Below are 16,345 nucleotides of genomic sequence, written 5' to 3' on the forward strand. Positions count from 1 at the left end.
TATTTAGTTTGGGGGAGCCAGAAAGGAAACTATACTCTGAAATAAATAGGACACCATTATAAATATGATCACCTAGTATGATTTACAAATGGCACACAAATTTTAAAGGCAAGTGAGAAGTAAACAACAAAAAAATGTATACTCTAGACACATGACAAAGAGTTATTTCTATTTGTTTTAGTAAGATATATTTGATTATAATTATGTTTTTAATCCTATACTAAATATTCTAATTAAATCTGAATTTGCAGATAGGAAAAGTAACTTCTATAATAAATCCAAAGTATGTTCATTTACTTCATCTACTGATCTGTACTAATCACAACTTTATTTCATCTATACATTCTCCCTTCTTAACTAGACTAGGGGCTCTCTAAAACCAGAAACTATCCTACCAATATCAGAGCAAAAACTCACTGAAGGCACCTAACACTGTAGATATATCAGGTTACAAATTTTCAAGAACAATAGTCCTTAAGAAGGATTATCGCCATTAGACAAATCTGGGTTCTAGAAATGCAAATATTTACATAAATGTACAGATGAGTTGAACTAAGTGACGATTAAAGATCATCAACTATGAAGAGTAAAATTTTAAAAATCGGTTAAGAGCTTAAAACTAGAAGACTTTAAAAACAGGATAAGCTGATGTGGGAAGACATCATACAAAAGGCAGGATCACTTAAAAAGTAGGAAAATAGAAGCCATGTGTTCTTAATACTTGTTACATCAGAAAAACATGTACATAAAAATGTGTGTACACATAGGCACATGGACATATACACATCACAACAATTTCTCACCTGAAAATACCTGCCCACTTCTTCAGCAGAGTTTCACTATATTGGTCTCTTATTTCTAACAGCATGTCAAAAAGTTGATTTACAGGAAAACCATACACCTGAAAGAAAGTATCTTCATCTTCTATGGTGACTATACTTTTTAATAACATAAAGAGATTAGGCAATGAAAGATATTTTGTTCTTTTAACAACATTTTAAATGAAACAATGATGGTAGAGTCTTTCATTCCCACCTAATATCTAGTTTTTATTTCTCATGAATTAAAAGATAAAGATTAAAATGCCTAAAATAGTCAGAAAAAGAAAAATGAAAATCAATATATTCTGTTAGCTAAGTGCCCCCCCACCCAATCCCACAACTCCTGCAGTAATTTACTGCTCTAGCAGCCTTCAGAGGAAGGAAAGAAAGTGAAGATGCTGCCAATTTCACCCATATATGACAGCACTCCATTGGATATAATACATAGTTAAAATCAACCATCTTCACATCAGTAGTGAAACAAACTACAAAATCACTTTGATGCCATATCCAAATTAAGAACATTTGGAAAAATTAACAGACCAAGTGGTTCAATTAGTTGATCTGCTCTGCAAGGAGAACAAACGGAGGTAGGAAGTATTTGTGACAACAGAAAGAGTCAAGGTGAAACCCTGGCAAAGCTATAAAGAGATGAAACGGGGGAGGGGGGGAATGACCCAAACATTGTATGTACATATGAATTAAAAAAAATTTTTTTAAATAAATAAAGAGATGAAAATATCTACTTCGAGGAAAAGAATAAATAACTAAAGTCTAAAAAGCAGTTACCCAAGCTTAGGGAGACAATGTAAAGATTTAGAGCTGATGAAATACTAATGTAGATGGACAGATGTAAACAACTCACGTACCTGAAGCGTGTCAGCAAACAGCACAATAAGGTTCTTCAAATCTAACACAAGGTTTGGATCAGAGCAGTAAGACTAAAGGAAAGGAAAAACAAAGGGAAAAATACAACTGAATTTTCAGTTATTAAACTGTTTTAATGTTCTAGCTGGTAAAGGCTCTTAAAGGAAGCGTCCAATCCTTTCATGATACAAGGTACCTACCACAGTGAGCTAGGGAAGAGCTAAACAGAGTTCTTCTCGGATGCTCTAATCACAACTCCATCCCTCCTTTCTCAGAAAAACAACATTCTGACTTTGATGATAATCACTTCCATGTCTTCCTTAGTTTTTCATTTGTTTGTATCTTTAATTAATAGCCTTTATTTTTTAAAGCAGTTTTAAAGCTCTTACTTGCTCTAGGCTCTTGTAGTAGCTTTAAAATATTATACATCAGGTTATAAGACACCTATCCCCCATAATAAAACTATTGAGATTTTGATTGGCAATAAATTAAATTGATAGGCTAAGGAAGTCACCACTTATGCAAAGATCAATGAAATGATCATTTTTGGCATAAATTAGAGGAAGCAGTGCAAGGGCTTTTAGTAAGTATTCAAGGAGTTAGTAAGACAACTTAACGTTCTCAAATTTTCATTAAATAGCTTTTATCCATCTAATTGAATGAATAATTAGTTCAGAAGCAGCATTCTCTACATGAACTAAAGTGGAGTATCACAAAAAAATCATGCTATATTAAAACATACCAATTGATAATGTGGGAATTGCTAATTAGGCTACTTCATATAACCTTTCTTTTAGTAAAACATTGACCTCCAAATCAGTGTTTATGACATTATAGGAATATAGAAGACAATACAGAGTAGTAACTAAGAACATGGACTCTATCTGGATTTAAATCCAGGTTCCATCTCTTAGAAGATGTAAGACTAGTTACCTAATCTCTCTGAGGTCGTACCCTAGATTATAAATTAAATATTATAATAATAATACCTGTCTTTATATTATTGCATGAGGGTAAAATGACAAAGTATATAAGATACACAGAACAATTCTTGACACATAATGAATAATGTTCAGATATTAGCTACTGTTTTCTGATTGCAAAGAGCATTCTCAAAAGTTAGCTCAGTGTTGGAGAATATGGAAATTTGAATGGTCTACTTCTCTACGCCTTTGAAGAACGTATACAGTTCCAAATGCTTGTTTCCATATTCACACATGTTAATTTTAAAACACAGAAATAATACATAATATATTGGCAATCAGCTCTAAGTAAGAACGCTTCTGGGGCTTCTTACATACCGAGTGAGTACGGAGTGCTGCAATGGTTTTTGAAAGTGCCATTTCCCACAGCTCATCAATGTATGCTCTATTTACTAAGCCCTGGGTTGTATGTAAAATGTGATCTTCAACCACAAAAAATCTAAGATTGAAGAAAAAAGAAAGCACGACACTCAGAAATTGCACTTTGATTACTACCTCCAGGTTTTAACAAACAGTAAGAGCTGCCATCAAATTCAGTTAATATTCATTTTTTCTTTAAAAAAAACTACTCAGTATCATAAATGAAATTACTATTTAGACTAATAATTATGTCTATGATCATATATTCTGAACCACATCGACAGAAAATGGAGTTACATTTCAATTAATGTTAACTATGTTATCCAGCTAATTAAAAGGGGGAAATGTATATAGCTAATGAAGGCTAATTTCAATATACTTTTAAAAACAGGATGTCAATACACTTCAAGAAAGTAATAGATTTTAAAGCTGAAACATATATATTTTTAACAACCAAAAGCAAAACATATCAAAATAATTCCCCTTATGTAGACTTTCTCAACAAAGTGAAGAAAAATGTAACGTATAGAGGTTTTATGAAAAAATACAAACTTATTTTTCAACATCCTTGTTGTAGCTTTTGGTTATTATGCATCTAAAATGTCCCTTCAATTATCTTGCCTAAATGTTTATGCTAGTTAAGATAATCTTTATTAGGAAATTCTTATGATATATTTTAATCAAAATTATTAATTAGACTAAAACAATCAAAATCTGATTTTAAAAGAGAAAGAAAGAAACAATTGAAAAATCCAACTTATTTCCCATTCTTTTAACAACAGTCATCATTTTACAATTACAACAAGCTGCCTGTTATTTGGATCTTTATTGGGAATTACAACTTCATACTACTATCTGTACTTGGCATAGGGGTAGCAAACTATAGCCCACTGGATAAACCTGGCCCACTGCCTGTTTTCATGAAGATTGTTTTACTGGCACACAGCCATGCTCACTCATTTATGTATTGTATATAGCTGCTTTCAGACTATGACAAAGTCAAATAGTTGAGACAGAGTTCATATGGCCTGCTAAGCCCAAAATACTTTACTATCTGGTACTTTTAGAAAAAGTTTGCCAACTTTGCTGATTATTTGGCTCCATACTGGAACCAAGAATAGAGAAAAAAAGCATCAAGTGTAATAAGATTATAAATTAATGTTTTTCTTTCTGTATCCACAAAAAGTATCCTCTAAGAATATAGTGTTGAAAGCAACAGGCTATTCCTTTTATATTATAAAATAATAATAATAAATTTTCTCTTAAGAATTAAAAAATAATTTCTCAAGGAAACCTTATTTATTTTTGCAAGTTTCTCAAGTCCAGGTATTGAACTGCAAGTATATAAATTTAATACATATATATATGCATATATATATATATATATATATATATATATACTTACCCTACAATTTGATTAAAATACTTCCTGTAGCCATCTAAAGTTTCATGCTACAACAAGAAGGAGAAAATTATTTTTTCTGTTTTGATACATTAAGACAACATTAAAATCATTTTAACTTCTTGAAGCAGAAGTTCCTTAAACTACAAAGTAAATACAATAACAGTACCTACCTTATGATTACGGTGAGGATAAAATGAGATAATAAATATCTAGTACATAGAACAATGGCTGACACATACCAATTAAAACATATTAGCTACTATTCTTACTGTAACACATATCAAAAATTGTCTGAGGGACTAAAGTATGGCTCAAATGGTAGAGCACCTGCTTTGCAAGCACAAAGTCCTGAGATCAAACCCCAGTCCCAACAACAACAAAAAAAGTTGTCTCAGAATGACAGTAACCACACACACACTCAAAAGATACCTGAGAAAGAAAGGGAAAACACAGAAAGTGTAGTTGGTAATACTACCTACCATGTTAGATGGAGGCTGGAGTACCAAACGAGCCTGTTTCCGCCTCTGTTTTCGGTAATAGTTCTCAAATGTTTCTCGGGCACCCTGTAAAATATGTAAAAGGAAATAAGTTAAGAGAATTGGACCAATTGTGGAGTTAAAGGGAAAAGAGAAAGTTCTGAGTCTAGAATTTCATGCAGTACCACATTTCTTAAAATCTATTTCAACAATAATAATAATCATAAAAAATAAATATAAATAAAAATAACTATTGCCATTTATCCATCCTTACTCATAATCACCATAAGGATGGATATAAAAGACCTTTTCAATAAAATTACCAAAACACCAAAGCTGATTTCTGAGTCGATGATCACGAATTCACAAAACTGAAGGCAATACAACCACCCCACAGGTTATAATAATAGGTAAGAAAATGTTCCTTAAAAAACTTACAAAACAATCCAGAAGCAAAATGCCCAGAATGAAAACCAGCTTTCAAATGAATCATAAGCAAAGGACCAAAAGTAAATGGGGAAAAGGCAAAACTGAGAATGGTAAATCATTCTTTCTGAACAAAATATAATGTAGAACAGAATTCAACTAAAAAGAGAAAGAGAGAGGGAGAGGGGGAGAGAGAGGGAGAGAGAGAGAGAGAGAAAAAACAAAGCCCTGAATATTTCTGGTACCCAATTTACACTTCACATTTAAGGTTTCTGAGATTAACATGAGAAGATCCCCAGAGAACAATATCTAGTGCATGCATTTAAACTCATAAGCTCTGTAGTGGGTTGAACAGTGTCTCCCCAAAATCCATGTCTTTCCCACAATGTCAGAAAGTGAACTGAGTAGGAAACAGCACCATTATAAATGTAATTAGCTAAATTATAATGTCCTCATGCTGATGCAGGGTTGGCCTTTATACAAAATCAAAAACACACAAAGAGAGAGAGAGAGAGAGAACATGGGATGAAGGTAGTAGAGATTGGAACGATGCAGCTGCAAGCCAGACACCACCACACCAAGTATTGCTGGTCACCAACTAAAGCTAGAAGGAGGTAAGGAAGAATTATTCCCAGAATATGAAAGGGAGTACAACTTTTCTGATGCTTTGAATTTGTACTTCATGCCTCCCAAAATGGGACAGAATAAATTTTTGTTGTTTTAAGATACCTAGTCTGTAGTACTTTGTTATGGCAACTCTACAAAACTAATATAAGCTCAAAGTCTTTAAAATATCATGCCCCACTTTTGACAAAATCCTCTTCATAATTTAAGACTTTTCTACATAAGCAAAAGTAAAAAGGGAAAGAAAGAATGCCATAGAGGTAAAGAATACTGATTTTGTAATCAGGCAATTAGTCAAATTGTGACTCTACCCTTTACTGACTGGGTAATTGCTATATATATAGCTGTATAACTTCCCTTCCACTAATTTAAGTCCCACTATTTATTTAACTTTCACTTGTGCTGTGGCTTTCTCATTTATAGGGGTGCCAACTGCACAAGATTATTATGAGAATTTAGAAGAGTAAAAAGCTTTTAGAACAGTGTCTGCTAAAAAATATGCAAGTGTAAACGTTACACAGGTGTTTATTTTATAGAATGAAATCAATAATAAAAATGAAAGCCCTACCCACCTATTGCAATATCTAGTTCATACAATAACCTAGTTCAATTTCCTTAAATTTGAAGAACTTTATTCAACATGTTTCCTTGTTATATTACTAAATTGGCTCTGCATTGACAAAATTAACTTTAATTACTAAATCAAATCATGCAAAATACACTAATGTATGTCAGGAGCTGGCAAACATTTTCTGTAAAATTCTGGATAGTAAATATTTTAGGTGAGCAACTAGTCGGCAGTGCTCTGCTGCTATACAACACATAAATGAGTAAGTGGTTGCGTCACTTGTAGAAACTCAAATTAGAATTTCATGTAATTTTCACCTGTCAAGAAATGTTAGGTAAAAGTCTATCTGGTAAAAACCATTTTCAGTTCATGGTCCAGAGAGACACAAGCAGCAAGCTGGATGTGGCCAATGGGCCATGGTTTGTTACGTGCTGGTGAAGCTTAAAAACAAAGGTCTTCAAATGCTGCAGTGATTATAGCTGTATACACTTAGGTTTTCCTACCTATAAAATGAAATCAAATATTAGGACAACTATTTCAGGACTTTCTTTCTCTGTAAGTTAATGAGGAAGGAATTGATTCTGTTTCAGAAATAAGGGGAAACTTCTATTTGGTTTGTTAAAGTTATTCCCTGCTGTCACCATTTCATAGCATAGTGAGATTATTAATGTCAATTATATTCTGTATACACTGAAGGGCTTTTCATTTTAAGGTTAACAGACCTAAAGGACCTTTATTACTATAATGTGACATTACACATTCAACATGTTTTGGAGCCAAGATATACTTACCTGAGAATTTAGGGAAAGCTTTCTTTCTAATTAGACCTTAAGACAGTAATTTGATTCTTTTTTGTAAGTGATAGAAAATATGTGAGACAATATTCTATATAAAAACTAAATCATGAACCTCTACTTAATTCCAAATTGGATATGGATTTGCCTTTCAAATATTCCTACAACAGAATAAAAACAGAAGAAATGACCAATATGTAATAAGCTTGACTTCCCCATTTACCACAACAAGTTGGATTTTCCTGGTGTCTGCTAAATAAATTCACCTTTAATTATTCTATTCCCTCTGCCAATTTTGTCAAATCAAAACATAAAGGTGAAATTTGAGAAGTAGACATTTGACCAGGCCAGTTGAATAACTGGTAAAGTGTCTGCCTTTCTCTTCACAAATAGGTCACTAGATAAATGACAGAGGTTTCACTTCAACACCAAAGATCTCTCAATCACTAATAGTGAAAAAATATAAATAAAAATAGAAGTGTTGAAGGCATAAGCACATGAGTATAAAACACCAGGCAGGCAAATGAAAGCTTGTTTTTCCCTTACTTTATGCACTTTTATAATGTTATAAAGGTTTGTATTAACACACATCACAGAAAAAAATCACTTGATACATATTAAACTGTAGGTACTGAGAATGGTCTCTATCTTCACTGAATTTATATTGTACAGTGGAAGACTGGCAAGTAAACAAGCAATTGATTAGAGTGGTGGGGTGTCTTTGTGTGTGTGTGTGTGTGTGTGTGTGTGTGTGTGTGTGTGTATGTGTGTATGTGTGTGTGTTTATTGGATTAACAGACTGTCAAAAAAGGCTTCTCTGGAAAAAAAATTTAATCTCCTAAGTAAAAAATAAGTCAGAAGAGTAAGCTAGGTAAAGAGAAAGGGAAAGAATGCTCCTAGTAGAGACAAAGACTCAAAAGATAAGAGGAATCACATATCCCATATGTTTGAAAGACGTTCTCCATGTCTGGAGATAATAAGCAGTAAGACTGGAAGGCTATGTAAATTAAGTTATTTAAACATCAGTTCTAATGACAATGAAGATTTTACAAATTTTGGACACTGTAGTGTAGAAACTAGGGTGAAGAAGGAAAATTAGGCTCAAAATTGCCAATCAGAATCCAAGGCATATCAAAGGAGGTACATAATAGGAGATGAGCAATAAAAGATGGGAAGAAAGGAAGGCTTGTACAACATTTCTAATGTAGGTAAATGGTTTGATAGTTGTATCATTTAGTAAGTCGGGACATAAAAAAAAGAATGCAGTTGACCTTCATTATTCATAGATTCTGTATTTGTCAATTTGCCTACTTGTTAAAAGTTGTTTGTAACTACAAAATCAATACTTAGGGTCTTTCATAGTCATTCACAGCCATGTGAAGAATTTTGAAAATTTTCAATTGTTCAATGCACATGTTCCCAGTTCAGGTCAAACAAGACAATACTCTGCCTTCTTGTTTCAGTTTTCATACTGTAAACAAGTATTACTTTCATCGTCTATTCAATGCCACGTTTTTTGTATTTTTGTGCTTTTTGTTGGTGATTTTGCTGTGTGAAATGGACCCCCAACTATAGTACTAAAATGCTGTCTAATGTTCCTATGCTCAGGAAGGTTTGTGATGTGACTTAGAGAAAAAAAATGTACGTATTTTATAAGCTTTATTCATGGCTTCCCTTTAGCTTACTCACCATTCATCTGGCTATAGAGCTAATACCCTTATGGAAACAGAATTTCATAGTAGGTGGATGTGCCCAGGTCCACAGCTGTGTAAAAGCAATTTAGTAACTAATTCCAGGGTCTAGTAAGAAACAGGCCTAATAAATTCTTATGAAAGATGGCCAAACATCTCTTACCACATAGTTATCAGTGTTTAATTATCTGAACTTCTTAAAGTGAATAAAAAAACCAGTGAAATATAGGGTCTTCCTATCTGTAGTCTTGAATGGCACTGCAATTTTCCCTTTGTGAAGATAGCTCATTGATACCAAAATCCATGGGTGCCAAAGTCCCTTTTATAAAATGACATAGTATTGTACATTGCCTATACATATCCTTCCATATAATTTAACATTACTTAGAATAACTAATAAAATTTAAATGCTGTATAAATGATTGCTATAGGGTATAATTTAAGGAGTACTGACAAAAAAAGAAAAGTCTGGCTGGCCATAGTGTCACATGCCTGTAATCCCAGCTACTCAGGAGATTGAGACAAGGGGATTATGGTTCAAAGCCAGCCTGGGCAAAGTTAGCACAAGACCCTATTTAAAAAAAAACAAAGCAAACAAACCTAAAAGCAAAGGTCTAGGGTATGACTCAAGTGGTAGAACACTTGCCCAGAAAGCATGAGGCCCTGAATACAATCCCCAGTACCACTAAACAATAGAAAAAAAGAAAAGTCAGTACACAGTACAAATGCAAAATTTTCCCCAAGTACTTTCAGTGTTGAAAGTACTTGAGGAAAATTCAGTTGGTTGAGCTGTATAGAGGGAATATTCAAATTGTGCTACTACACTTGACCCTTTTCCCCATGACCCCACTCTCTGGCAAGACCTAAAGAGGAAAATTCATGAAACACAGGGGTCCATCAAATGATATAGTCAGAAAGTATTCCCCAAAATTCATATATTGAAACCTAACCACCAAAAGGGTAGTATTAAGAGTTGGAGTCTTTATAAAATAATTAGGTTATGAGGGAAGAGCCCTCCTGGATGGGATAAGAGACCTTAGAAAAGGGCTTCAGGGAGTAGGTTTTTATCCTTCCATCTCTTCACTTAAGAACACAGCATTCTTCTCTATGAAAGATTCAGCAACAAGCACCATCTTGGAAGCAGAAAGCAACCTTCACCAAACACCAAACCTGCCAGTGCCTTATCTTGTGCTTCACAGCCTCCAGAAATGAGAAAGAAATTACTATTGTTTATAAATTATCTGGCCTATGACATTTTGTTATAGCAAACGAATGGACTAAGGTACAGACTGTTGTATTCATAAATTTGGAACTGTATTTTCAAACCAGAATTTGCTTTCAAACACTGGGGAAGGGATACAGTGCATTTAGCAGCAAGACACATCCCTCGACAACTAGATTTCTCACTTCACTCAAATGGCCCGACAAAAGGAGAAAAATTTACTCAAATTTGGATAAAATGTTAATCATTAGCTTATTTATCAGTAGAGTTGCTTTTTTTTCAGATTTTTATGCATCTAAAATATTATTGTGCTGGGGACATAGCTCAAGTGGTAGCCACCTCTCTACCAAGCACAAGGACCTGACTTTAAAATCCACTACTGCCAAAAAATATACATATATTTTGGAAAAGTTAAGAAGGAAAGACTGAGAAGCCAAGTAAGGCTTTGTTTAACATTTTCTGTGCTAAATGTGTATACCCCGTCTGAAATTTAACCTAAATACTAAAGTCTATATTATCATAATGGGGTGAACACATATAAGATTGCTGTTGTATTGATTGGCTATATTGTGTTAAAGTATGGAAAATTGTTGTAATAAGAATTATTAGTTAGTGTTAGGACTAAGAAACCAAGCCAGAGAATGACAGGTCGATATGCAAATGAGCCAAGCCTAAGGTGGTTAAACCTACAACACCAACTATGAGGTCACCACCAAGCATAAAAACCGGAGCCTCGCTACCACTCATTGCTCGCCTTCCCAAAGCTCTGACGTAGAGGCAGCTGCCACTTGAGAGCATTGCCCCCTTCTCCCAATGACCAGGTGTCACCGGTGAACTGTGAGACCGGACCTGCCACTGAGATTGGCCGTAAGGGTTCCCCGGAGCCCGGCTGGACTCCTCTCATCGGCTAAGAAGATGGCACAAGGTGAGCAAGGGTTGAGGAAAGCCTGAGTAAATTCCTGGCTGGCTAGGGTAGTAGAGGATAGGACAATGTGGACTTGTTTGAATAAAATCCTGTTCTCTGAAGTAAGAGTCTCCTGAGTACTATTTACCCGTACTCAACTGGTAACGAACCATAAGCGCTTGCGACACATAAAGATACCTCCATAAGAAGTTTTTTTCCATTCAGTTATGGACAAACTATATAAGAAGAGCTAACTGATCATATCACATACTGTATCTTTAGTTAATGCCAAAACAAAAGAAAGAAATACTCTCCAAAATCTCCTTCAATTCACTAAATTCACATTTTGTTGAAATATTTAGTATAATATCACACCCTAGGATAAACTTGGAAGAGATCACTTCCTGAGTCCAATCATTACTCTTAACACTAGACTTTACCAAACAATAACACACTTCTCCTCAGGCTATCCTGGAAATTATTCTTTTTAAAAACCGTTTTGTTTATAGGTGAAATAACTCTTTTTAAAAGATCTTTTGTTTGTAGCTGTTTTCCACAATTTTTATCTCCTTGTAAGTTATTACCAACTACAAAAATAAAATATGTGACTTGTAGAAAAATTAGACAACACAAATTGGGCAAAGAGAAAATAAAAATCATCTACAATCCCATCACTTGTAAATAATTACTTACTTTCTGGTGTGATCTCTTACAAACATTTTCCTCTTTGAAATAGGTACTTCATATATATTCATATAAATATATATTTTATATATGAGATATAGGTACATACCTATAAATACTGTCATAGTGTATATATTCCTTTCATTGAATTCTACATGGAAAACTCTTTTCTTCAACCTCACTATTTGGTTTGGCCTATTCTCCACAACACTGTCCCAACTCCCTTTCTTCAAACACATGGTACATTCTCTCACCATACAAATACCAGGACCACTGAACAAATGTTTAAAAAGAAAAATAAAAACACAAGCAACATGTATTCTTTTTCATGTTTCCAGAAACCTGTCTAGATATAAATATATGCAACACAAACAATACTGCCACTCGATGTGGACAAACGAGTCAGGGGCCGTGTTTTTATTGGTAAACGTAGTAAAATTTAATACTATCAAAGCTTAAATTCAACCAAACATGGACTGAAAATATCCCTGCTCCCCCCCCCCAAATATTCAAATTGTCTCTGTACTGAACATGTGCAGGCTATTTTTCTTGTTACTATTCCATACATAATACAGCATAACAACTATTTATACATATTTGCATTATATTAGGTTTTACAACTAATTAGAGATGACTGAAAGTATATGGGAGAACGTGTGTCAGTTACATGCAATTTTCTATAAGGAACTTTGATTGAGCAGGAGTTACTGGAACCAACCCCCTACATATTCTAAGGAACAACTACACAGACACCCTGAATATTTCACACAATTACTTAGCCCCATGCTTCTAAACATTAATGGTGTCTTCATGCCTTGTTTAGCAGAGAAAAAAAAATTACACCAAGGTATTTCCTCATATGGGCCATATGAAAGAGTGGGCATAGGACAGATTTCATGTCCTCTTCATGAGGTATATGCTATGCCATTATCTGGCTAAACAGCCCCTCATCTAGTGGGTCTTTCCTGACAGATACTGGTGTGCACCATATAGGAGGGCGGGTTAAGTCTTTCTCACACAGTAACAGAAAACAACCCTTAGATTATAAAGGAGAGAACACATATACAAAGAACAAAGGAGGGAATGGAAGAAGGGAGGCAAAACACTATTGTTCTTCTGGCTTTGTCTACAGGAAGCAATATTTCCATTTGGTTTTAGGTGAAGTCTGTAATTTCACCACCCTGACTGCAGCTGGAACTCCCTTTTAACTATCATAGCATCCAAGTGAAGACAGGTTTATTCAGAGTTTAAAAAAAAAAAGAAAGAAAGAAAAAGAAAGGGCTATTTTAATTTGCTTCCATGTGTAAAGGGGAGTACTTTTCATAGGGCCCCATAATGATGTTCAGCGGGATATTACACTTCACCACATGGCTAATTTGCACAGCAGGTCCATAGCAGGATTTTCTTTCATTAGAACTGCCCTAAAGATCAGACTACAGAAACATATGTAAAGAACAACCCCAAGATGCCCCCTATTGCTTAAACCTAGAAACATTCAATTCCCAGATGTAAACACCTATTCAGAGAATTCTCATGGCATGGAGGTATGTGTCACAACTACACTTACCTACATCAGGGCTCTGAAAAATGTCTAAATTTCACAAGTCATAGCATTGTCCAAACACTTCAGAAAATGAACTATGTATGAGGAAAGGATAATTGCTCTAGTAGATAATTTATCATTAAAAATATCATTGCTTCCAAATGTCCCAATTCTCGATATCACTCAATTAGCCTACAAAAAAAAATGAATCTACATAAACTTCTGACCCTTTTTGAAAAGAGCAGAGGCAGTATGACGTTCTAACAGAGTCCTGTTTATTTTTAAGATGGCCCTTATAACCTGTGTTTGTCTTGGCATTTCCTCCTTCTGCTATACCCAAGTGTGAGTCACAGAAGAGCATCCCTTCTGGGGAGTGACACAGTCTGCAGTATTTAAAAAGCACTAATGATAATAAAGAAAGCAAGCTGAAGTTGAATGATTATGGAGTAGCTGAGTCTGTGCTTTAAAAGAAAGTAAACATGATTAACAATCGTGGCCTTTGTAATTAGCTTTCCCTTCCAAGACAGAGTGTCAATTTATTAAATATTTTAACAAAGAGTCTTTTATTATCAGATTCAGTTCAGCTGGCTCCTTTTATAGCATTACCAACTACAACCAATAAAGCTTTAATTGATGACTACTTTTTATAACCTTTGACCCACGATGATAAACAGTTGTACCTTAAAGTGAAAGGGTGAACCTCAAAGGGAATGGTGTCTTAATCATGCTTAGAAAACCAAACTGTTTAAAATTACAACTTACTTACCTGGCTAGGAAAAAAACCTAGACTTCCTCTATGATTAGGGTAATTGATCAGGGAAAGATCTGAATTTCACTTTTAAGGTAAGTATTCTTTTGTTAAGGAAACACTAACCTGAATAATCTGTATGTAAGTGTGCATCTTTTGTGCTATTTAAAGAATATGACTCAGCCAATTTGTAGTCAACTAACAAGTAAATTTTAATATAAAATTCTTACTATTAAACAATTTAAATGCAAGTTATTGGATTATTTTTGAAAAGTACTCTGATTTAAATTATATATCTCCCCCCACAAGTACCATTCTTTCATTCAGTGGTCTCTTGCATACCAAGGACTACATACAAAGAGTATGTGAACAGGGAAGTAATCCAAAGTACTTGTCAACATGGGACACCAAAAATTATTGAGAGAATTGTCTTCCATATAATAAGCAGGGACAGTCTCTAATTAAGAATGAAGAAAAGGGGCTTTTCTGTTTTTACTCCACAAAACTATTTCCAAAGTTACTATTCATGCCCCAATTCACACTGCCAATTTTTAAGGAAAGTCTCTTATAACCTAACTCATACCTGCCCATCTTCTAAATTTCAAAGATGCTTCACAATTTGGGAAGTCCAAAGTTTTCCAGACAAATCTCTTAATCTGTTTCATGTTGTCAAAACAAATAGTCTAGGAACAATTGCTTAAGAGCTAATGGGAAAAATGGCTTTTAAAAATGTAAATAAAAATAATACCATCATCTTACAGATGAAGATAATTAAAGATTTTTAACAGTCCTCAGAATGAAAGATATGGGTTTAAACAGAAAGTCGCATATAAATATTTTAAATTAAAAGTACTAGCCATATAGAGTCTGTATGGTTCCCCATGTATACAGGGACATTAATGCTATGAAAATCACAAAATCAGGGGTTCTGTCAAAGTACTTTATAAACTGAAAGTTATACAAGTTGTTTTTATGATACATAAATGTATGTAATGACTGTTTTATTAAAGACACATGGTTCCTCCCTGCATTTCAAAGTCACATTCCACACACACACACACACACACACACACACAAAATAGCCTTTGTATAGTTAAGTGAGGATTGGGGAAATTTTATATAAATAAATCCATGTCTCCTCCCCTCTAACAGATGCTGTACAGAAACAGGCAAATTTAGAATCAAAGAATAAATAAATCAGTCATACGGAGCTTCAGATGTTCAGAAAAACAGGCAGAGTATCTGAAAACAAAGTGGGCAATATAAGGTCTACACTTGATAAATAATGTAAGTACGTAGGTTAAAAGAAAAAATAAAACTAAAACTTGAATAAAATTTGCTCCATGATCAATTTTAATTAAGGTTTTTATTATAAACCAATTATACAACCACATACTGTTATAAGAAATAATAAGAGACAAATCCTATCTGCCTTTTACCCACTTCTACAATGACAAACATCTTAGAAAACTATTATAATATCACAACCAGGATGTGGACATTGATAGAGTCAATATGCACATTTTCAAAAATGTAAGGATCCTTCAAGCTGACTTTTTACAATCAGTGCCCTACATTTTTATATCCACTGCTCTACATTCCTACCCACTACTTGATTCTTGGTAGCCACTAATCTGATTTGCACTTCTATAATTTTATGTTTAAGAATATCACGTAAGTGGAATTATACGATAGGTTATCTTCTGGGATCGGTTTGTCACTCAGAGCAAATCACTGGAGATTCTTTTCTTTATATGGCTGAGTAATGTTCTGTAGTATGAATATATCATACTTTATTTAACCATTCATCTGCTAAAGATATGTAAGTTGTTCAGTTTGGTACTATAATGAATAAAGTTGCTCGAAACATTCTAGTATAGATTTTGGACTGAAATAAGTTTTCATATCTCTCAGCTAAATGACCAGGGATACCTTCATATGAAAGTTGCATGCTTAGATTTTTGAGAAACTGCCAAATTGTTTCCAGGGTGACTATACCATTCTATATTTTACGTTCCCACAAGAATGCATACATGCATTTGATGGTGTCACAATTTAAAAAGGAGTATAACTGATTGTTGAGTATAGCTTTAATTTGATGTCCTCTAATGACTACTGATAGTGAACATCTTTATATCTGCCTCCATAATTGTTTCCCAGATTTTTTTTTACTAATTTCCCAATTGGATTATTTGGGGTGTTTTTTTTAACTGTTGAGTTTTGAAAAGT

At 34.0% G+C, this 16,345-nt stretch overlaps 1 protein-coding gene across 5 annotated transcripts in view; it reads right to left on the reverse strand.

Moving 5' to 3' along the window:
* The window catches only part of Exoc6b (exocyst complex component 6B), a 556,197-nt gene that overhangs the window by 277,372 nt on the left and 262,480 nt on the right, over nucleotides 1-16,345 (reverse strand). For all 5 annotated transcript variants that reach the window (XM_074049965.1, XM_074049961.1, XM_074049962.1 and 2 more), the window contains 5 exons: nucleotides 4,916-4,999; nucleotides 4,437-4,483; nucleotides 2,990-3,110; nucleotides 1,691-1,762; nucleotides 804-901 (listed from right to left, as the gene is read on the reverse strand). In XM_074049965.1, the coding sequence (XP_073906066.1) occupies nucleotides 804-901; nucleotides 1,691-1,762; nucleotides 2,990-3,110; nucleotides 4,437-4,483; nucleotides 4,916-4,999 (422 nt within the window). The remainder of the gene's footprint in view (nucleotides 1-803; nucleotides 902-1,690; nucleotides 1,763-2,989; nucleotides 3,111-4,436; nucleotides 4,484-4,915; nucleotides 5,000-16,345) is intronic.

The sequence above is a fragment of the Castor canadensis genome, chromosome 12 (assembly GCF_047511655.1).
Source record: "Castor canadensis chromosome 12, mCasCan1.hap1v2, whole genome shotgun sequence".
Lineage (NCBI taxonomy): Eukaryota > Metazoa > Chordata > Mammalia > Rodentia > Castoridae > Castor > Castor canadensis.